Below are 23,756 nucleotides of genomic sequence, written 5' to 3'. Positions count from 1 at the left end.
CTCAGGACTTCATCTGCTTCCCACAAGGCGTGTTTCTTATATCTTGGCAAATATTACAATAGAGGCATAGGAAGCAAAGGAGCTTACTGAACAACTTTGATGGAATGCTAAACTGACTAGGGAAGACACTGGAAATCCTCCAGCTTATTCCAAGAATTAACCCTAAAGTGAAACTCAAGTTTACTCATAAAGTCATTTCAAGATTTTAAAACTGTTTACTTAATAACTTCACTGACAAAATTAGAACCCATGTTGAAGTGAATTATCTGCCTAGAGGAGTTCACAATTATTTGAATTGTTTGAAATACTGATAAGACTGCATTATGTATGTGATAATATATGTGTGTATATACATATTTATATATCACTTTGCATATTTATTGAACTAAGACTTGAGTACTGGTTAATCCATGGGAGATGTTTTGCATACATTTTCAGACACATAGGGTTGAATAGCTGACACATGGTCTTGAGAAGGGGTTTAGACTACTTACTGTATCTGATAATGCATAGCAATACCTTCTACTATGCGACCTTTGATTGTGTTTTCTTTATCTCAGGAATTGCCTATGACCCTCTGATGCTGAAACACCAGTGCATCTGTGGCAATTCTACCACCCACCCTGAGCACGCTGGGCGGATACAGAGCATCTGGTCACGGCTACAAGAAACTGGGCTGCTAAATAAATGTGAGGTAATCCTGAATTGGCCACACTCTTTTACTTACTTAAATAAATCATGTAAAGAGGGCTAGTGTTCACTTGAGTGGTAGTAGAAAAATGTTAACCATGCAGGGCAAACCCTGATTGATAATGTGTCAGAGTCACAAGTGGCCCAGAACTTCCAGTTGTCTGTGGCCTGGATGCATAGTAGGTTCTCAATGTTTAATGGACAGAGTGGCTGTTTTATCACAAACACACAGTGTGTTCTACAACTTTACTGTGATAAATGAAGTATAGCATAATTATTGCAAATAGGCATTGATAATCAAGTTAATCTGAGAAACTCTTTGCAAAGTATTAATACTAGTGTTGTTCATTGTCTTGAACTATGCTTGCAGCTTGGATCCTTCCCAGTTATGCCTAGTTGAAGTGAGTAGGTTTTAATGATTGACAGTTCTCACTGGAACAAGTCTCTCTGTTTTATTGAATGACTAATTGATACCTTTCTAATTTTGTGATAGGTTTGAATATTTTAAATTTTACCAATATTCCTTTAGGCTTATATTTTTAGATTAATGGTAAGCCCCATGCCCATTTAAAAAGCTTGTTTCTTTAAGCTTTCAGAGGTTAAAAAGAAAAATGATAATAATTCAGAAAGATTCACATAAAATTTACAAAATAAACAACTAACACCTGTTTGATTTATTCATTCTAAGTTTCCATTCTGTCTAAAATTCAGTAGCATTTTATATTTGAGTTTGAGATATTTTTCAAAGAAAAAATATTCTCCATATATTTTATTGCTTTGTTTTAGAATTTTTTGATTAAGAAGTTTTGTTTCGGTTTGGTTTTTTGTTGTGTTTACATTGTGTTCTAGACATATACCAAACATTGGCAGGACAAGTCTCACAGGACAAATAGCATCCACCATGTTGGAGTTGGGTGGTTGTGCTTCTGTGTGGATCAATGAAGGGGATTCAGCACAGTTCACATTTTCTGAGGGTGCTGTCTGGGGAGATAAATAGCATTTATTTGATTATAACTATGGTCTGCGAACACTAATCTATTAAGAACATTTTAAAATAACTATACTTCAACAAAATAACAATTATTTTAAGATTTATTAGTATTGTTATTATGTATTTTGTTTATGTGGGTGTCTGTGCTGCGTGAGTACATGCACACCATGGGCATACAGATGCCCGCGAAGGCCAGAAGCATTGGATCTCCTGTAACGGGAGTTGTAGGCTGCTGAGCCTCCTGTTGGCAACCAAGCCTGGGGCTGTGTAAGAACAGGACATACTCTTCACTGACCTCTCTCCAACCTGAATGAGAAACAGCGTTAGGAGATTCAAGTTACATGGAAATTGTACCTGGATATCTGCATGACATATAAGTTCTAAGACAATGTTTTTCAGTGTTGATTATGTTAGTCATTTATAATTTACATATCATTGTTATTGACCCCAAGCATATCTTTGAAAACTCACAATAGTATTTTATTTTTAGCCACCCAAAATGCAGTCAACAAAATTACCACTCAAATTCAAGTTAGTTTAAAGTAAATCTGTAGCTAGACCTCACTTATTCCAAGGCCTGAAGCAGGAGAATCACAAATTTAAGCAATGCTTTAGTTATTGAGTGAATTCAAAGCCAGGATAGGTAACTTAGACAAAACCTCATAATTTTAAAAATAAAAAGAGGACTGGGGACATACCTTAGTCTTAGAACCTTTAATTCCTAGCATGGAAAGAAGCAGAGGAAAGACATGAGTTAAAAAAAATAGTAGCAAAAATAATAAGACAGACAGTTAGATACATATGTGTAGAAATGTAGATGTATAGAGAGATATTGTGAAACAGATAGAGTACTCCTTGGCTGAATGCAGTTGACTGTGTTTGATGCTGTGACTTAACATTGTCTGATCCTTTCCTTCTCTTTGTTTATTATTCATTGTTTATTCATGTTAAAGCTTAATTAGTTGAACAATATATACTGTGATGTAAAAATACTAATCTTTTAGCATAAAAGCATTGGTAGTGCCTAACAGTTCATTAGCAATTGAGGTTGTGATTGAGCACACCAGAATAGTGTGGACAGTGCTGGCATCACAAGATTATCTGTATGTTTATGATGTAATTATCAAACATTTTTCATATTAAAAGTTTCTACAGCCAGGCAGTGGTGTCACACACCTTTAATCCCAGCATTTAAGAGGCAGAGACATACAGATCTCTGTGAGTTTGAGGCCAGCCTGGTCTACAGAACAAGTTCCAGGACAGTCAGGACTACACAAGAAACCTTGTCTCAAAAACAAACAAACAAACAAACAAAAAACAGAAAAAAGGTTTCTACTTTTGATTAAATGGATCCTTTACCTAAAACAGGCAAGGTGAAAGAAAATGATCTGGATTTATTCCTCCTTTCCTGAGTAAAGGACTATTATTCATCTTTTGCCATTGACATCCATATTATTTGGCAAAAGGCTTTCATAGTCTTTGGTTAATTTTAGAGTTATGTTTGAAGATTTCATGGTTTTGGATAATGTGATTCCAGGGCCAAACTGGTCTTGCAAATATCCCTAATGGAACAGATGAAGTAGGAGAATGAGGAGATGTGGGTTTTTTTGTTTGTTTGTTTGTTTTGTTTTTTTCTGTAGGCTGATCTTAAGGGACAAATGCTTTTATTCATGTGAGTCTGAATGATGCACCTTTGAATCTGCTGCAGATATTTTCCTGCTTGGTGATTTCTTGGTCCTTTGTCAGCCTAGGCACTGGTGTTTACGTGTTTTCTGCATGCAGGTCTTTGGTGTGCCCTGTAGCAGCTGGCTTCTTCCCAGGGACATTAGCATGGGCCGATCATTGACTTGAACACATTGTCTGGTAGTGGTGTTCCTGGGATTTATTGCCTGAGGACTGCTTATAAGAAGAATTGCAATGTGGAATGAAAGGAATGTAGTATGGTTCCCACTGACCTTAAAATTTTCAAATATTTCAAGTGATCATTCTTTTCTGGCCAATCTTCCTTTTCGGTCCCTCAAATATATAACTGTATTGTTTCAAACCACACAAATTGAGGTTATACAACCCTGCCTGATTTGATGCAAGCCACAGAATGAAATGCTACAACAAAAAAGTTGATAAGAAGAGGTCAGGTTTGTTCCAGCCTCTCTAAATAAGCAGTGGGCATCCTTGTCACAGGTGACCCCCAAGTGAACAGATAACACAAGTGAAAGCTGAGGTCAGGGAATTAGTTCTTTGGTTGTTTGCTTGTTTGTGTGTGTGTGTGTGTGTGTGTTTGTTTTGTTTTGTTTTTTTATTTAGTCTAGCCACAAACTGTTAATCCTCCTGCCTCGGTGTGGTGGTTGTAATGAGGACTGTCCCCCAAAGCCTTGTGGACTTGAACACTTGGCTCCCAGATGTGGTACTGTTTGAAGATGTTATGTAACATTTCGTAGGTGGAGCCTTGCTGGAGGAAGTACATCAGTAGGGGAAGGCTTTCAGGCTTTTCTCTCCCTCTGCTTCTTGTGTATGAATGAAATGTGACCATCCAGCTGCCAGGCTTTCCCTTCCTCTGCTGTGCCTGCCCTGCCATGATGGACTCTACCTCTCTGGAACTGTAAGCCAAAATAAACCCTTTCTTCCCCTGAGCTACCTTTAGTCAGAGTGTTTTACCACAGCAACAGAAAGGGCACTAATACACACTCTCCCAATTAGAGGTGAGCTCCACCCTCGCTGGTTTGGATTAGCTCTCAATGCAGACTGAGCACAGATGTCTTGTCAAGGCTTCTCAGTAATGCACACAGACCACCACCCCCTTTTAAATCATAGCAAGACTCAGCCATGGGCATTTAAGTGAAGAAATGACTTCCCAGGTGAGTTTATTTGCTCTTTGATTTTATATTTTTTCACCTAAATTTAACTTCTAAAGCCATTTTTTAAAAACACTCACTTTTATGCACTTCAGAATGTCTCAGATGATTTTTGGAAATATTCAAAATAAGGTTTTAGAAATTTCAGGAAACAAATTCAATGCTTTTTCCTGGAGACTTTTTCTTCTATATAGAGTAAAACATAGATCCAAGGGGGTACATAATAGTTTCAGGACCTGTTCTTTTCTTCCCAATTTATTTAACTAGAAGAATAATTAGGAAAATAAAAATAAAAAAAAACAGATTGTTTCAAAGAAATTCAGTCCATGTAAACATAGTAGCATCTACACTATTATCTAGGACTCTTCATTACTAAATACACTTGCAACAATACATGTTCTTCCTGGATTTCTTTAAATTCTTTTTAAACAAGCTAATTCTTTATATAAATGTATCAATGTATTAAACCTTTTGCAAGGATTCTAAACTTTCTATCTCATACTAAACTATGTTGAAGATTTCAATTCTCAAAAACAAAAACAAAACTGTAGCAATTAAGGAAAACAGAAACAAAGCACAGCATTATGGGGGGGGGGGGGCGCGGGACCCTGGGCTAGAAAGAGAAGGAGGCGGGGTTGTGTGAGGATGTCGTGTAACATCCTGCCCTCAAACGCTTCCTCGTTATTGCTCCTGGACCTTCTAACAGAGTCAAGAGCCGTGAGAAAACTGGCCTGCAGAGTTAGCTTACTCACTCCAACAGAGTATGTTGGGCTGCAGCCCTGGTGGGTGTGACTGTTTAATAAGCCACATTATAGATTGAGGTAAAGAGAACCAAATGCATTATTTCTAAAGTGCCTGGGGGCAGGGGGCTACAGGAAGTCACCCCTGAGCTCTTTATCCAGGTCCTAATCCATGAGAACTAGCGGGAGTATAGTTCTTGTGGGCTGCTTCCTCATGGGTTGAGTCCTGGGTCTGATATGAGGTTATCTTTGTGCCCTTAGCAATCTGAACAATGTCCTCTCATGAAATCACTTGTTCACAAGAGACAGTATATATTCATTTTCATAGAAAAGGGCAATTAACTAGGACTAAGGTGCGTTATACCAACACATCCGTTCCCACTGTCTAAATCATAAAAATTGTACTTTGGAGATACCATTTTCTTTCCAGGTCATTAGGAATATCTATGCTTAGAAATCAACATGGGTTTACAAAAAAAGAAATCTTAAATATTAGTTTATGTTAAAAAAAAAAAACTCTAGGGGATGTTCAAACACATCTAATCTCCAACTCCAGTGTGTTTTACTCTGTAGGCCTGGATTAAGGACAAAAAATTTGTATGGCTCATATGTGCCCAAGTGATCACCATGTGTTGGCAACTGTGATGCACCTGTTTGTTGGTATTTATCAAGCATTTAGGTTTCCTAGATACCTCCGTTAGGAGGAGGCTAAGGAGAAAAGTCAGACCCTGATCAAATGTTCATACAAACACATACGTAGTTACCAAGTCTTAGTAGGGTTTAAATCACTAGTTTTACATTTCTGTGATTATTAAGATTCTTGTTGAGTAGGCTTAGGAAAGGAAGTTGATTCAGACTGTGGCCACCTGTCTCCACGATCTGTACAGCACCAGAGGGCCCACTCAGTGAACAAGAGAAGAGCAGGGATGCTATGCATTAGAGCAAGGAGACAACATCCCAGACCTTGTGCTGAGTAACCTTCCCTCCTTCCTGTTCCTCTAGTTTCATCTTGTATTGAAGTTACAATTCACCCAGGGCAAAAGACAAGGCCTTCCATTCTGCCGATGAGCAGCTTACAGACTAGGTGATTTTATACTGATGAAGTAACAATGATATCATAGAAAAAGCATCATTTTAAAATATTAAAAGGATTATTTCTTTCTAAACAAATAAGTGATCTACAAAGCAAATGTTTGTTTTATAAATTAACCAAAATAAATTCCTCAGAAATGATTGGTCGTTTTTGTATTTAACCTTGATTCTGTCTTTAATCATCTGTATACCTTACATCATCTAACCTCACTGATTATTGGTTCTTTTGTGTCTACATGAAGGTGTTAGGTAGGATATTTGCTCAGATTGCTTCCATCTTTAGTATTGTATGAAATCAGAATTGCCATGGAGTTCATCTGAGATATACATTTTTGGCTTACAAGTAGACTTAACTCTCAAGGATGTTGTTGTAAACACATTGCTGTTAGTTTGTGAACTATAGTGTGATTTGGCTCTACTGACTAGACCTGATTAGTGCCAGAGAAAATCCAAGTCCTTATTACATTAGAACACGGTGGTTACATGGAATAACCTCTTTTGGCATGGTGTGGCACTGTTTTTAAAAGGCTGAGGCGGTTAGTAGTCCTCCATGCCAATACCATTTAACGTTTTCCCCTACTGAATCATTCATACTTAAGTTAGTGATTCTCTTGGGAACAAAAAACAAAGCCAGCAACTTTTTGGGTCACCATGAAAAATGGATCCAGAGGGGTCATTTAGAGTCCTCTTCAGAAATAAGCTCTTTGATTAGGTAGCCTGGTTTCCAAAGTATGTGTGCTCCTGAAGAGAAGAATGTACTCTTCAGTGGGGAAAAAAATTGCAGATTAACCCATCATCTGTTAGAAATGCACTTGTAGTTGTTTTCCAGAAGCTTCCATAACTCCCAGCCCCACCAAGCCACCCACAGACATTTGCTTGCTCTCACATTTGTTTTGAGAATAATAACATTTTATAATGCTTTTGTTGGATTGCATATTATGTGGAATTTGCATTGCCTCCTTGTGACTAATATTGAATAACTTTGTTTTGCTTAATTCATAAGGAAAAAACCTAAGCAGCACACTGTGCTGAAATGCTTAACTCTTTTATTCAAGTGCCAACACAAAGTAATTACCAAACAATTCTGGGACATAACCAAGCTACTGTTGCCCCTTCTGGGACTTCTCAAGCAGAGACCAAGTTTAGTAGGAAATCATAAGATGGCCCTGCAGCTTGGGGACAGGACCTCTAGCACACTTCCCTGAACACAAAACTGAACTTAAAATACTTTTTTCAAACCCATATAGGGAAATAAATTTCTCTGTGCAGAAACTTCAGAAATACACAGGCTTTTTTGACATCAAGACTGCAAAGCACAGAGACTGCTGGTTAATGGAAACCCAATTAAACATTAGTTTTATAGAGCACGCACTCTAACTAGGTGGCAGCACATAGCAGCTTACTGTGTTGTTTAGCTTGCACGAATCTTCTCTAACATGTTTGTGCCTTGTTGGCAAGCACAGAGCAGTAGCCAACTCCAGCCAGGAGGCTCATGAATTGTTTCTTAAAAATATGGTGTTTGGAAAGAGAGCAGATGAGCTGGGTGTGCTGTGTAAGGTAGGGGTGTGTGAGGCCTTGTTTCAAGAAGCATTTCTATCTCATAGTACACCAGGCCCTCATAGATAATCACAAAAGTCACTTGCAGCTTATAACAAGGATTTCAAATTTTAAAAAGTTTGCAAAACAGTAAGTATTAGTCTGAAAAAACAAAAACAAAAATCAAAAGGAAACAGGAAAACTTGTCCTTCTGCATGTATCTGGAAGTTGAGGCAAGGCTGCTTGAACAGCAGCATTGGGTCCAATCTTAAAAATGGTTTTATAGCTTTTAGGTTTTTAAAAGCTCAGTGTACAAACAACACAAAATATTCATTAAAAAAACTTTATTATATGCATGATTACTGCTTAAAAACGTGTTTTAAGCCAAACTTCTAAATCATTTATAATTAAAAAGTAATTATGAGATTCTACTTCATAAAATTATGAATATTGAACAGTTAATGTAAGGGATCATAGTTTGAGATTCCCTTTATTTTCAGGTGAACATAATCATTTAAACTTGATGTAAATAAAAATTAAAAACATATACCATATATGTTCATTACTTCTGAAGACATTTATAGTAAAATGGGGTTTGCCAGTTCTCTAAAGGGTTTTAGAACATTTATAAATATTGTAATTGAATTATAATTACTGAATTAAATAATATTAAGGCAAGATGAAGAAGACAGGAAAGAACTTCCTACCCTTCTTCCGTATTTTGTCATCCCAAATGTTAGTTACTCCAGTATCTGGAGCTCACTTGTTAGTGAGAAGAGCACATTGCTCTCTCTGGCATGGTTCTTGACCTAAGCTATTGGCTCATGTATTTAGGAATGAGAGAGTTATAAGGATTTACTGGAGACACAAAGGGGTCATTACTCAGAGAGAACATGCCCATCTAGTGAGTCCAATCTTCAGCACCCCAAAAGAACACAAAACCAGAAGTTACATGATTCCACAAGTTAAAAAAATAAACTGAGAGAAAAGTTACTTGAAGCCCTCATAATATAAGAATACATATTTTTAAACAACACTCTTTTTAAATGTATTTATTGATTATGTGTGGGGTTGGGGAGGAAGGCAGAGGAGACACTGGAGTAGGTTCTCCCCTCTACCATGTGGGTCCCATGTTGTCAGGCCTGAGAGCAAGTGCCCTTACCCACTGAGCCATCTCCCCGGTGAGCTCTGAAAAACTGCTCCTTTTCTCAGCTGTGATTATTCCTGTAAACACTGGCTTCGGGAAGGGATGGATACCTGTGGAAAATCCTCCTGAGCCCTTTCTCTTGCCTCAAACACAGTCCCATACGTTGAAATTGCATTTTCTTCCCCAAGGCAAATTCATAAACCACAGTGAAGTGTGTTTTAAGTTTTAGATGCATACGTTTTATTGTTTTCACACAGGATCTTATCATTGAATGCTGAATGTAAACTTTAAAATAGTTTATTCAAACCTTTGTTTTGTACATAAAGAAACAAAGGGCAATGGAGATGCCGCATGGGTTGCTGTTGTTCTGCATGACATGGGAGAGTTAGGGCTGGGATTCGGGCTCCTAGTTACAATCTGCTCTGCTCCCCTGTGGTCAGTAGAAAGAACCACCAACCTGCACGGATGCCTGCTCAGCGCTTTCTTCCTTACCTCACTCTACATTCTAAACTCTGAGGAAAATTGTGACTGCCGGAGAACTGTACGTGAGGGAGTGAAGGAGCTGAAGGACTTACAGACAGTCTTGCCTGCAGTAGTTAGACAATTGATTGCAGCCTAGAATGCTAAAAGAGATAAACTTGTGCATGAGTCATAAGAGCATGCTTCTTCTGTGTCCCGAGAAAACGGTGTATGAAGAATAATCAATGGAGCATGCTCAAGCTGTTAAATATTGCATATGCTGCAGAGGGCAACTTTGGTAATAACAAGTTCCTTAACGTCCATCCCCCACATGCACTCTGACTGTTTGCAGCTCTGAGGGAAAAAAAAAAAAACATATAAACACATCCTTCTACTTACAAATAATGGAGGAAATCTTAGAAATTGAGACACTTCAGTAGACAATTTTGCCTAATATGTCACTACTTTGAAAATGATTAAAGAAAATGGAGTTCCCCCCTCCCCAGTAAAGGCAGGTACTTTGACTTGTCAAATTTAAGTTGGACATTTTCTCTTCGTTTGGAACCGCCACAGAATGAGCCCTTTCATGTCCTCAATAATACCAAACCAATGCAATCCATCTGTTCTGCCAAATTATTTCTAGTTCCCTAACCAAAGGCACTGCTTTTTCATGCATTTTATCATGATTTTATGCCCTTTATTATATTTTACAAAAGGTTCTGATTCCTCCAGGGCCAATGAGAACTGATTAGGACACTGGCCTCAATCCAGGCTTTGAACACAGGAGAGGAAGGAATAGACTGTTTCCTTTTTTCTCTGTTCCTTGGCAGAAAAAAACATGAATCTATACCGTGTGTGCACTCTGTGTGTGGGTGGGTGTGGGCAGGCCATGTTTTATCCTGTCACAGTATGACTTTGTAGATCGTGTTCAGAACATTCTTTCTATAATCATGTTGTATTAAGGGGCTTTATTTCAGAAAGACTATTTCTTTAGGAAAGAACCATGGTGCATTGTGAGACTTAATGATATAGTAATTTTACATGACTTTAGTCTAACTTCCAATCTGAATGGAAACCATCTTGGATCTGTGTTGATCTGAGCATTCACATCATCACAGGGCAAGTACTCATTAAGCCTTGGCTCCTTCGTGATTTTCAGTAGACACTGATTGAAGGCAACACACAAAGAATGACAAAGGAGGAATAAACACAGGTTACCTCACTGTGTTTCTTACTAGGAAGACATTAGAAGAGATATAAGTACTTATTGTCTCGCTCTATAGACAAAGATCCAAGGCCTGTATCTGGGTACCACAGAGGAGCTCCCCAGATAAACCATATCTTTTAAATGCATTAAATGTCCCAATATGCTCAGAATTCTCAAAAATACTTTGGGTCAGAATATCATAGATGAGTTTACATAACCATCCTTCAGAATTATTATTTCTGAGAATGGAAACCATCTCCCTAAATTAAGATGAACAGAGCACTTTGTCCCATTTTGTGATTCATTATGCTCTTGACCTTTGACTCTTGGGAGCATCTTGGGGGAAAAATGAAGAATAAAGGGCACACGGGAAATAGAAGGAGAAGGAATGAGATAAAAATATCTGTAGTTAAGCCTAAACTAGTGAAAGACTAAATTAGAATGAGAAATATTAGATATCGGTGTGAGGAAAGTTGAATGTGACTAGTGCAAGGCATAGGTAAGAGTAGGGTGAGCCAGAGCCACACCAATGGTGCTGAGAAAGAACACATTTGCAATTGAGGATCTCTTAACTCAGCTGTCTGAGCTCCCACAGGAAGACAAAAGTCTCAAACCATGCTTTCTCCTCGTTCTTCTGGAGCGGGAGAGGCCTGTCAGCAGCTGGCTTCTACTGCTGCTTTCTCTCTAGCAGCTACAAAAACAAAGTCTGTGTCCCCAGAACCCATAAAGCTGAGGCAGGAGGATGGTGACTTTGGGGTCAGGCTGAGATCCTGTCTCAAATAACACACAATACAGGAAAAGAATGGTTACTTCCTTATATTGAATACAATTATTATTCAAACAATGTAGATAGATGATAAAGAGATAGATAGATAATAGGTAGATAGATAGATAGATAGATAGATAGATAGATAGATAGATAGATGATAGATCCAATGTTTGTGTCTATTGAGTTATCAAAATGAAAATATAAACAGTCGTACATTTTAATAATGAAGCAAGGATAAATTCGGAGATAGAAGTAGAAACTCAAAATAAGTCATGTAGAACTGCACAGCTACTTCCTTACTGCCTCAGTCTTATCCAAGTGCAATTCAGTAGGTATCCTTTTATGATTGCCATCTCTTGAGTAACTGTCTGCTACCAGTGACTGTCTACTACTACTACTATGAATCCTGAATCCTGTTACAGATTATTGTTTGGCACATGGCTGGGCATTCAAATAGAATTCCATTTGAATCACTGAAGAATAAGGAAAATATTTGAAGCAAGCATGGAGTGCATAGTATGAACATGTATTTGACTAGCTATAAAAACACTATTGATGGTGTTTCATTTTATATCATAGGCAAAATTCAGTGTAGACCTGAGAAAGTCTTAATAGGAAAGGAGAGGGGGGAACATGATAAGGGTTTAGGATAGTATAATATTCAAAACATTAGTCTAAATATCAGCTATAGAATTGACTTTGTTAGCATGGCCTGGTAGTGCAGCCTGTAATCCCAGGCTGAGGCAAGAGTTTTGCAAGTTCAAGGCCATGCTAGGCAGCTTAGTAAGAGCTAGGCTCAAAATATAGTGTACAAAGAGTGCTGTGGATGGAGCTCAGTGATAGAGTGCTTGCCTAGTGTACAGGTCTTGGGTTCAATCTCCAATAATCTAAAAACCATAGAAATGGTTAACATTATTTAATGTGTTGGTGCTTTGCTGTATCCACATGTATCATATGTGTCTATGGAAGGCTGCTGTTTCCTTTCTAAGTGGCCATCATCGCGTGACTAGGATTGGCTTTCTGCCTGTTTCCTGACCTCTGCTCATTCTAGTTTTAGATGACCCAAACCATGGAGTAACCAGGATTTCAGTGGGGGACTTTGCACCTCTGAAATCTTCTAGTTAAACTTTGTCTCTGAGCTCTTGACTTTCAACTCTCTCTTACTCATTTTACCTTTACTAGTTGTTCTAATTATTTCATCATCTTGGTCTTTCACAAACATTTCCAAATCTCTTGTTTATCAGCCATTCACTGACTTCTACGGGATGTTTGTTACTTGATCAGAGCAGAGTCTAATCATTACCAAATTTTTCTTAATCTTTCATATTAGAATTCTCATCTTACTTAGGAATAATTTCTCTAAAGTATATCCTTCTAAAGTATAGTTTTCTAGAACTATAAATTGGATTTACACAATGCTGAATGATAGTGTCAAGAACAGGGAACTTCAATGTTATGGCAAAGAAAATTCCTGAAGTATTTGCTTGTTTATTTGGGACATGAAGGTGGTCTTGAGAGCCTTCTGCTTCCCATCATTCTCTTCCTCTGTGGCCCCACCATTCCTCTCTAACTGTGACCTGATCATTTATTTTAATGACAGGCACAGCTCTGCCTCCTGCACAGTAAAATGTGAGGGTCACTAGGCAGCGTTTCTCCAGTCTGCCCTCTCAGTGAACCATGTATCAACACTGAATGGCCTGCCTACAGCCTCATCCCCTTACACCCAGGAGGCTGAGGATGGGATTGTCCTGGTCCCTAGGGAGATGCTCTTCCAATTTACCTGGTGCTTCTTTCTTCCTCTGCAGCGTGGAAGAACAGATTCTTTTTGAATCTCACCAAAGTTCTGTGCCTCAGTGTTAACTCACTGCTTGCTTGTGGTCACGTATTCTAAGTGTAGCATTAATGTTGTCTGTGTAGTTTTAGGAAGCACCGCAGTTTTCAGAAGTGGAGGTGAACTAACACCGTATGTCAGAATGACTGTTATCAGACTCAAGGACGTATTAACAGAGGAATGTAGCCGGGAAGACCACATGTTGGCTAACTGAGATTTAATATAATGCAGAGTTTGGACAATTATGAGCTCAGTTCTTTGTTAGAATGAGTGAAATTTTCTCTGGAGCCTGAGTATAAAACATTTAGTCAGTCTATCAAATTGTTTTGTAAGTTTCTAAATATTAACTATAAATTTCTACACTGACTCAGTACAGACCATTGATAATCAGACCCTGAGCTGTATGTATCCTTTGGGTACACTTTGATAAATGTTGGTCTAGAGTACAGCTACCATGAAGGGCACATGCATGAAATAATTGCCATGTTTGCGATATTGAAAATCCAGTGCAGTCAACTTTAGTGGTGTTAATCTCATCTCCCTTCCGGCATCTTCTTCAGGCCAGTGTAACACAGAGAATAATAAAGTTGCTTATTATACAAGCAGTAACCTCTATTTGTTCTTAAGCAGACACTTTTATACAGAAGAGTCGATTGCTAATTTCTTTGGTATAAGTTTATTTTTATGCCGGAAAGGAATAACCTTTATGTCATCAGATGCCTATTTATCTGAATCTTGCATCTGCTCATTTTCCAATTTTTATTATGGTACTTTACCAAGAAAATCTATGTCACATTCTTGCATGATGAATCTGAGCCGGTTATTAATCATCTTAAATGTGACTCGAGGTCTCATTTCTTCTGAGTGCTGCCAGTGGAAGACTGTAAGTTGTTGTTGTTTTCTTTCAGAGAATTCAAGGTCGAAAAGCCAGCCTGGAGGAAATACAGCTTGTTCATTCTGAACATCACTCACTGTTGTATGGCACCAGCCCCCTGGACGGGCAGAAGCTGGACTCCAGGACACTCCTAGGTCTGTTCAGGCCTCCATTCTACTGAGAACAGCACATTCCAGCACTGCCATTAGTCACTGCTGGTGTCAGCTCACAATACTTGGCAAGCAGTGTGACAAAAAAAAAAAAATCAATTTTTCCAGCAGTTGCTGCCTGGAATGAGTTGAGTAAGATAGAAGCCAATGCAGATCAGGAGAATTCTGCATTACAAAATTACACCCCAGAGTGTGTAATGCTTATTTTTAAACTAACTTTTATTTGAGCCTCAGTTATATGGTATGTTTTCACATGTAGAAATATTTGAGTTACCAAATTTGTTTGCTCATCTTTTTAAATGGGAAGATCATAAGACCTTTTCACATCCTTTATGAAAATTTCTTTTACACTTATCTTTTGCTTTCTATCTTTCACTTCTTATTTCTGAGCTCAACACATGGATATAGCAGAGTACCTTATTTAAATGAAAACTGGAGGTCTTAATGTAATCCATTAAATATATGCTGTACTTCTGAAAACTAAATATTACAGTAAATGCAGCAAGTAGAAAACTAACTATTATCATTTGTTTCAATGAAACAGATGAATTTTTTCTAAAACTTTATCATATTTTAAAATAAAATTTAAGCAACAAGATTTAATATGGATACTTGAAAATACATTTTTGGAAAATATTAGTGCAAAACAGTAGTAGAAAGTTGTATTTTATTGATAACCTCTTATAATTGAATAACAATACCTAACTTGGAAACATATGCTGAAATAATTGCATTTTACAGATTTAACTTAAAATAAACATTTTAAACTTACCTCTTTTCTTTGAAGGAATCTATTGAATCAATCTTAAATTATCAAATTCTCTTACCTAATTCAACATTATTTCAAAATAACTTAAGGTAACTGTCCCTCAGTAGTTTAGAGCAAGTGTATGCTGCATATAGGAAGCATCATGGAAAGCAGTAAAGAGAGGTTAGCAGTTACGCACACATCCCAGGCCTTCTGAAATGAGTGGCAAGTCTCTCTAATGAGTACATGCCTTTACTAGTGAGTCTGTGTCCCTGCCTGTGTGTGGATCAGGACAGAACTGGCAGTTTGGGAGAACTAAGCAGAAAGAAAATAAAGAAATTCTTCAATTTTTAGAATATTGCTCAAAGTTGGTTCTGGTAAGCAATTTATTTAGTAAAACTAAATTCATGTATAACACACACACACAAATACAAATAAGTCAATTTAAATGTCTATAGTTTAAATACTTTTTCTTCTTTTTCTTGGTTCTGTGTACGTGGCTCAGGTTGGCTTTGAGCTCATGGGTCTCCCTCCTCAGCATCTCAAGAGCCTGCCACCATACCTAGGTCTTTGTATTTGGGTAAGATCATACTTTGAACAAACACTCTATTCAAGTCTTTAAGCCGAGACATGTCTGTCTTTTAATTTGATAAAGGTAGAAGCTCAACCTTCCCTATTTTTGGAAAATGTGCTCCAGAGTGTAATCAAGGCAGCCATTAAACTGACTGCTTTGGGGCTTCATTGGAACAGACTAGGATTGCTCAGGCTGTAAACATTAGTGAGCATGATTTGATGTATGCAGTCCTCCTTAGCAACCACCATCCCACACCTGAAGAACAAAGACATTTATTAATGAAGTGAGTTTTGAACTTTGACAACATGATACTTTATTTACGAATTGCAGATAACTATGTTGATGAAGGCGACACTTTCAGTATGGGCTACCCTAGTGCAGAAGCACAGGGCTGCTACATTCTCTGAAGCCTTTGGGTCAGCCACTATAGTCAATGTTGAACACTCAGAACTCCTTGAGCTTGTCTGGAGAATGAGAAGTATAGCTGATCTTCTTCAGTTCCAGCTCTCAGTAGATTACCAGGTTCTCTTAAAAGGTTGCATTAGATATTTTGTGGAATTTGGGTTATTGTAGTTTGTAATTCTTTTGTTTCCAATAGACCAGAATGATGCTATTCTGTTTGTAGAAACTCAGACTCAAGATGCTCTGTCTACTTCATCCATCCTGTTCAGACCCATGCAACTTTTGGACTTCAATCCTTCCCAACAAAATGGGAGGTGTCACTTCTAACTTAAAATTGATACTAGGCTCTGGATGATTATGTTTTAGGATTAGAAGGAAGATTTAAATAAAAATTCAATATGACCAGACCAATCAGTCTTTGTATCTTAAAAGACATCTATAGATTACAAAATAATTAGATTTTATTGTGATACCCATTTATCTACTTAGATACTCTGAGCCTTATATGATGATACTTTGAAAATATTACCTTCATTAGTTTCTAGTAGAAGATTTTCTATGGCATTAATGTCTCATTCATTATTATTGCTATTTTCGATTACCTCCTGGCTAGTCAGATTTCAGTCCACTGATAAGTTAATATAGTGCTATCAAACAATAATTTCAGTAAGTAAAGTAAATTTCTTTCACACAACTAAATTAAAATTATCAATTACTTATTTTATTTTTATTATCATATAACTAAATAAGGTTTAAACATCATTAAATAAATTTATTTCCCTTATTACCTTAGAGTTTAGTGAATTTTTACATTACTTCTTTAAAATACTTTATTGCATTACAACAGTTTCTTTACCTCTATTACTTGCTCATAGATAATGAGTTCAGATATTAAAACTGTTTTTAATTCACATTTGAGATATGGATCTACTCTTGCAAAATACTCAGGGATTCATCAATCCCCTTGTTAATAATAACAATATTAAAAAATTTTACCCTTCTGCAGTGTTATGCAGAAGTATTTATTTATTTATTTTTGTGTGTGTGTGCTCACTTGTTCATGTGTCAGTAATTTTGTGCAATGGCACTGTGATCAGAGAACAGATTTCAAGAGTCTGTTTCCTCCTTCGGAGTCCTGGACTCAGGTTATCATGGTTTGCATCCCACTAAGCCATCTCTCTTGTCCCTAAGTTTCCTACTGTGTTTTGTTTTCAAGTGTCATTTCTTGGTGCCAGTATTCCAATTTTAGTACTATTATATCAACCCAAGGCTTTGTGTATTCTAGGCAAGTGCTCTGTCATTGAGCTACACCTCAATTTTTTTGTTTATTAAGAGGGAATGTCTCTACCTACTTGGATGTTTTCATTTATGCATGAGTTTTCTTTATAATTTTCCATGTCAGTTGTATTAAAAATCAACTCATAAAATTTATTGCTTTTAAAATAAACTTTCTTCTGTGACAGTACAGTCTCTTTAGACTTAAACCACAAACCTCTTTTCAGTTTTAATTGGCTTTTCATTGATCATCAGCAGAGCGTAGATGAGGTGGAAGTTTGTATCTGGTTCCACCAATGATACTGAGCACCCTACCTTAATTCCAGGAAATAATCACAATTAATATTTCAGGATATATGTTAAATTTGACATTGTTTGTGTTTATACCAATAGACCACCCCAAATGATATTATCCTTATTATTGTGTTATGTTTTTAAGAATTTGCAAACAATGGAGAGGCCTCTGATGTACTTGATCTTACTTATTCCTTAGGTAGACTGAGATATGTAAATATACACACACATTCCTAGGACTAAGTTCCTGGTTCTGGAGGGGTCACTAAGTGATTAGAGAGCACTGGCCATTCTTGCGGAAAACCCAGTTTAGATTCCCAGCACCCATATGATGTCTCATGACTACCTGTAACTCCAGTTCCAGGGAATCCTAAACACACAGGTGGTGCCCATACATATATCCTGACCAAACACATACAAATAAAATAATAAATTCATAGAAAAAATTGACTGACGTTTTAGAAACTATATTTGAACTTTTTTAAAAAATTTTTTCAAGACAGGTTTTCTCTGTGTAGTTTTGGTGCCTGTCCTGGATCTAGCTCTGTAGACTAGGCTGGCCTCGAACTCACAGAGATCTGCTGGCACTGCCTCCTGAGTGCTGGGATTAAAGGCGTGTTCCACCACCACCCAGTACTGTATTTAAACTTTTTTAATGACAGTGCATATTTTCATAAACCTTATGGCTTGAACCATCCACCCCATTGGAAAATAAACTCAGTAGATCACAGAGTTACTTTCCATAAGTTGCAATTTTTTAAGTGATAATGAACAGTATTGCTGCATTAGTTTTAAAATTCTTTTGAGCTTGTTGTGGTGGTTCAATGCTTTAGAGACTGGGGAAGGGGGATTGCTGGGAGTTCAAGGGCACCTTGGGCTACAGAGTGAGTTACACCAGGCAGCAATACATAATGAGATTCTATATCAAAAACAGAAACAAAAACAAACAAACAAAAACCAAAATTGTTTTCTTTCTGAGGAATGCAGAGTGCATTTCCAAATGCTCTGAAGGTGAAATGGGCTGGGCAGGCTGATATACATCCCTACCCTGCCTTTGCCTTCACCCTGACTTCACTGTGTCCCACCCAGTGAGGGCTTATGCAAAGGAGAGTCAGAAGGGAATGGAGGTCAAGCACATCCTGGAAGTATGGGGGGAACTGCTCTAGGCAAAGAAGTAGGGAGAAGTTTTAGCTGATGCTCAGGCCAGCATCTTCACTTGGGACTGCAAAAGGCCCCTTGGGAATCATGATTTGAAGAATTTTTGTACCATAAACAAGCCAATTTTTAAGCCAAATTTCATTTACATGTGCTTGTTCTTGTGAGATAACCAGTTCCCTCTGTGTGTATGTGTGTGTTTTCTGTTTTCATTTGCTTTGAGTTTGTCCTGTATACATGTGTAAACAAGCAGTATGTTCTGAAAATTAACTCTGATTGGTCTAAATTTTCATTAGTTTTCTATTAAGGAATACATATGGCATACTGTATGTTGATAAATACTCAAAGAGTAGGAACTGTCCATTCATAACGTTTGTGTTTCTTATCTTCACGCTGTGCAGGTGATGATTCGCGAAAGTTCTTTTCCTCATTGCCTTGTGGTGGACTTGGGGTAAGTATAAATTGGTTACTGCTTTTAAAATTACATGAACTTATAAAAACTCTCCCTTGATTTCTGAGGACTGCCTTGCAGAAAGGGCTATGTGACCCGCTGAGCTTGTTGCCAAATCTGGAGTTTCCTGTTCAAAACAGATTTATGGATTTCGAGATGATGACAACATAGAATTATACCAAATGAGAGGCCTTTCCATTCAAGTTGTGTGACAAGACACACATTCCCTGAGACTGGCTTGGTTAGACATTCCCAGGAGAGACGTTGAAGTAATTTTGCAGCAGAGCTCCGTTTTCTGTGGAATTTCACCGGCTGTGCACATACATTATATTGCTGGTGAAAATGCAACAAGTTACACAAAGTGCTTTGCATTATGGGGCATATTGTGAGCCCCCCGAGGATGCTTTTGTCTTCAATAATTAACAAAGACTTTTGACCCAGGATATTTATACCACATTTAAAGGACAGATTTGTTCAGATGAAGCAACACATGAAGAAAAATGTCTACATTTTTGTGGATGATTAGAACAAACCCTATAGCCTGCAATCTATTTAAAGTTAATCCTTACCAGTAACAAACCTTCATTCTGTAACAGAAAGTGCCAAGTCATGTTGGGACAGAATAACTCTAGGTCAGGTTTCCAGGGACTAAGGCATTTAAATCAAGGAAAATTTGTAGATTTTGAAGAGAGAAAAAAAATCATGTTTTTGACAATTCTTTGCTAAGTCTTATATAGAAAATTTCCATAAATTTCTGTTTATGTTTTAATTTTAATGATGCCTAGCTTAGGAATCACTTCCTGTTCCCTGATCTTGCCTCTCTGGAAATAAAATGCCAACACTAATCAATATTCATTTGGACTGGACAGTTTATCACAACTGAGTTTTGGGAAGCCAGGAAAATGTAAAGTCATTTTTAACAGCGTGTATCGTGTTGTCCCCGCACACATGACCAGCATCACATGCATGCCTAGCACCCGAAAAGGCCGAATAAAGCATCAGGTCCCTTGGAACTGGAGTAACACACAGTTGTGAGCCACCTTGTGGGTGTTGGGAATTGAACCCAGGTCCTCAGCAGCAAGTGCTCTTAGTAACCCAGTCGTCTTTCTAGCCCATACACATTAATTATTAATGAGACCCTGTGTGGAGGGTGAGAAATTGAGTTTCTGGAGAAGTGACGTGAAGTTCTTAAAATCACACAGCCGGTGGTGAAGTGCTAGAAGTACTAATGTGCACACTCCCATGCAGATACTGTGGAGCAGCTTTTCGAATTCTTCCATGGGCTTCATCATTAACAGATGGCCGCTGACTCTGTACTCCACCCTCCAGCCTCATGGTACCTGAAGTGGCCCCTTTCTTAACAGCTCACCACCGACTTTTGCTGTTTGATCCTTGACACAAAACAGTCATCATCCCACTTTAGTCCTGGCTGGTTGTAGCAAACTCCCTGTGGTGCTGGGAGCCCGCTGGACAACTCTGAAAAGCAGAGGATGAATGACTTTGGAAACGGCTTTCATTGCCTTTGCCAGTATGTTCTACTATCCCGAGGGGCTGTTCTAGAGAAAGAGTGCATCCCACTAAACCCATACCAAGTTAACTTAATCTTCAGCTAGAATGACTTCAGTAACTCTCTAAGGACCTAAAGAATGAGTAGTAACTGCTCCTGCTGGCTCTGTATACCCAACATGAAGCAAACTGGGCCACAGACAACCTCCTTATTATTATCCTGGACATAGCCCTGATCAGGATGGTGGCAGCAGTGCTGGAGGGTAATGATAGTACGGGCAGAGGCGGGAGGACACGTGGGTCAGGAGACCTTACCAGCACTGGAGAAGGTTGGAGAGGACTTGAGAAGGACATTTAATTATCACATTTTCCTCTGTCTCCTGGGTAGGCCCAGGTAAATGTTTTTTTTTTTTTTTTTTTTTTTTTTTTTTGTGTGTGTATGTGTGTGTATGCATGTGTGTGTATGCATGTGTGTGTATGCATGTGTGCACACATATAGCAGGGCCAGGCTTCTAACTTGACGATGCTATGGCAAACTTATATGGTTCAGTAGTTTTGTGTGTTTGTGCAGTTATATTTAAATTTTTGTCTGTTATTTGTGTGTATATGGGTTGTGGAAGTCAGCAAAACTTTGAGGACTTGATTCTCTCCTTTCACTATCAATTCTGGAGCTTAAATTGAGGTCATCAGGGTTTCCCAAAAGTGTTTTTGCCTAATGAGCCATCTTGGGCCTGCAATTATTAATTATTATTGTTATTTAAACGAATCAAGTCATATTCTTGACCATACCTGAGCCATCTTGCTTCCTTAGATTTTTAGTGTGGATACAGCCCTAGGAATAACTCTGGGTCCTTTGGATTTGAACCAGCCTATATTTTCAGCTTCAGGACAACCACAGACATAACATATGCAAGAGGCAGCCAGTATGAACTCGGAGTAGTCCAGGTTAGAGGTATGGATGCACCATGGAGGTTTGGAATCATTTGGTAATTGCTTTTGTCTCAAAACACTCCTCTGGTTCAAATTATCTAAGATAGACCCATTGCTTTCCATTCAAAAGTACTCCGTGATTTCCAATCCTTAATGTAAACTGTCATTGCTTTGAACATAGAGCTTCATTCTTTCTGGGTTTAATGTGCAGCTACTGAATGCTGATGGATTAATTGGCTTTTGAGGAGATGACCTGGGACATTATGAAATAGAAAACCTCTGCTTCTTATTAGATTTTCCCCTAGAATTGCTTGTGGTAATTGGATTCTTGGTCAGGCAGCTCATGGGCAAGCAGTGTTTCGGATCCTTTAAAATGTACCCTCCAGAACTGTTTGGAGCGACAGTGTCGGGCTTCCAAACTTCTTTGTGTTGGAGTCTCATTCTCTTAGTTACCAGGGCATGACTCATTTCTAATTATGAAGTAATGCCACTGCAAGAGAACCCACCATTTGAAAGAGTGTACTGCCAAATCTGAGCCTTGACCATTGTATAGTGAAAGAGATCATTAGGAGACTCTGGCAACAATAGCCCGAGCAAGACCATGTTAGTTCTCTCCTTGGGGTACATCACTAAAAATAGTGATTATTTTCCTGGCCATCTGACCTACTGCTGTGTGAAGAAATCTTGAAGTCATTTCTCAGCCTTATTTTACCCTCTTCACTTGATAGGCCAAAAGAAAAAAGAAAAAAAACCACAAACGCAAGGACGAGCAGGCTTTTATGATAATGTCGTCATCAGCTCCCAGCTTCAAACGCTTCTGTGGCTTTTGAGTTGTCATTTATAACTTGGAACTGAATCGACCCATAATTCCCCCGGTACACTTAGAGAAATTGATAACAGACTCTGCGCTTCTTTTATGGCTCAGAGGAGGCAACTCCAATCACATCACTATTGGCAGGCAATATTATTTTTTGACATGGTTGTAAAAGTATAAAGGGGCTTATGGCATTTGTTTAGATGAGGAATGGACTCTCAAGCTGTGCTGGGGTTTATGGGACCCGATTAGTGAGAAGCAGAGGGAATATGGTATTTGCAAACAGGATATGATTTTATATAAGTTTGGGTTTCATGCTCTGTTCCCTGGGGAGAGCCCTGTAGACAGCAGAGAATTCCACTTTTATCCTACAATAGACCAGCCCCCTGTGCCAAGATGCAGAAAAGAAGGCTGGTCACTGGGCAGCTTCAGTCTTGACGAGAAAAGGAGGAGCTGGGAAGAGGCCGAGCAAGTGCCCAGACCTTGTGAGAAACTGCACAATGCACAGACAAAATCTGGGCCTGACTTGCCAGTCCTGGATGGGCCAGAAAATGAGGCACTGTGAGATTAAACCAAGACCCCATCCCCAGCAGCAGGCTTCTGACCCTGGGGCACCAATACAGCTTTTATTACCAACTTTATTTTTGTCTGTGTTCTATATGATGGCACCTGGATCTCACACACTTACAGGGTTTATGGATGTTGCTTTTATTTCATTATATTTATTTACTTACTTAGGGATGGGAAGAAGGAAGAAAAATGATTGTGTGTGTTGAGCAGTTGGTTGAAGGCTCATTTTATTTATTTATTTTTTTAATTTATTTTAATTTATTTTGCAATACAATTCAGTTCTACATATCAGCCACGGATTCCCTTGTTCTCCCCCCTCCCGTCCCCCTCACCTTCCCCCCAACCTCCCCCCAATTCCCTTCTCCTCCAGGGCAAAGCCTTCCCCACAGACTGAGGTCAACCTGGTAGACTCAGTCCAGGTAGGTCTAGTCCCCTCCTCCCAGGCCGAGCCAAACAATCCTGCATAGGCCCCAGGTTTCAAACAGCCAACTCATGCAATGAGCACAAGATCTGGTCCCACTGCCTGGATGCCTCCCAAACAGATCAAGCCAATCAACTGTCTCACCCATTCAGAGGGCCTGATCCAGTGGGGACCCCTCAGCCATTGGTTCATAGTTCATGTGTTTCCATTCATTTGGCTATTTGTCCCTGTGCTTTATCCAACCTTGGTCTCAACAAT

At 38.5% G+C, this 23,756-nt stretch overlaps 1 protein-coding gene across 12 annotated transcripts in view; it reads left to right on the top strand.

The window, feature by feature from the left end:
• Hdac9 (histone deacetylase 9) overlaps positions 1-23,756 on the top strand; it is an 872,989-nt gene that overhangs the window by 629,700 nt on the left and 219,533 nt on the right. For all 12 annotated transcript variants that reach the window (XM_052738328.1, XM_052738323.1, XM_052738329.1 and 9 more), the window contains 3 exons: positions 561-694; positions 14,223-14,343; positions 19,208-19,257. In XM_052738328.1, coding sequence (XP_052594288.1) covers positions 561-694; positions 14,223-14,343; positions 19,208-19,257 — 305 coding nt within the window. The remainder of the gene's footprint in view (positions 1-560; positions 695-14,222; positions 14,344-19,207; positions 19,258-23,756) is intronic.

This window comes from Peromyscus californicus, unplaced genomic scaffold (genome assembly GCF_007827085.1).
Source record: "Peromyscus californicus insignis strain IS unplaced genomic scaffold, ASM782708v3 Scaffold_15__1_contigs__length_86483966, whole genome shotgun sequence".
Classification (NCBI taxonomy): Eukaryota; Metazoa; Chordata; class Mammalia; order Rodentia; family Cricetidae; genus Peromyscus; species Peromyscus californicus.
The sequence above is the reverse complement of the archived record's forward strand: the minus strand, read 5'-3'. Positions and strand labels throughout refer to the sequence as shown.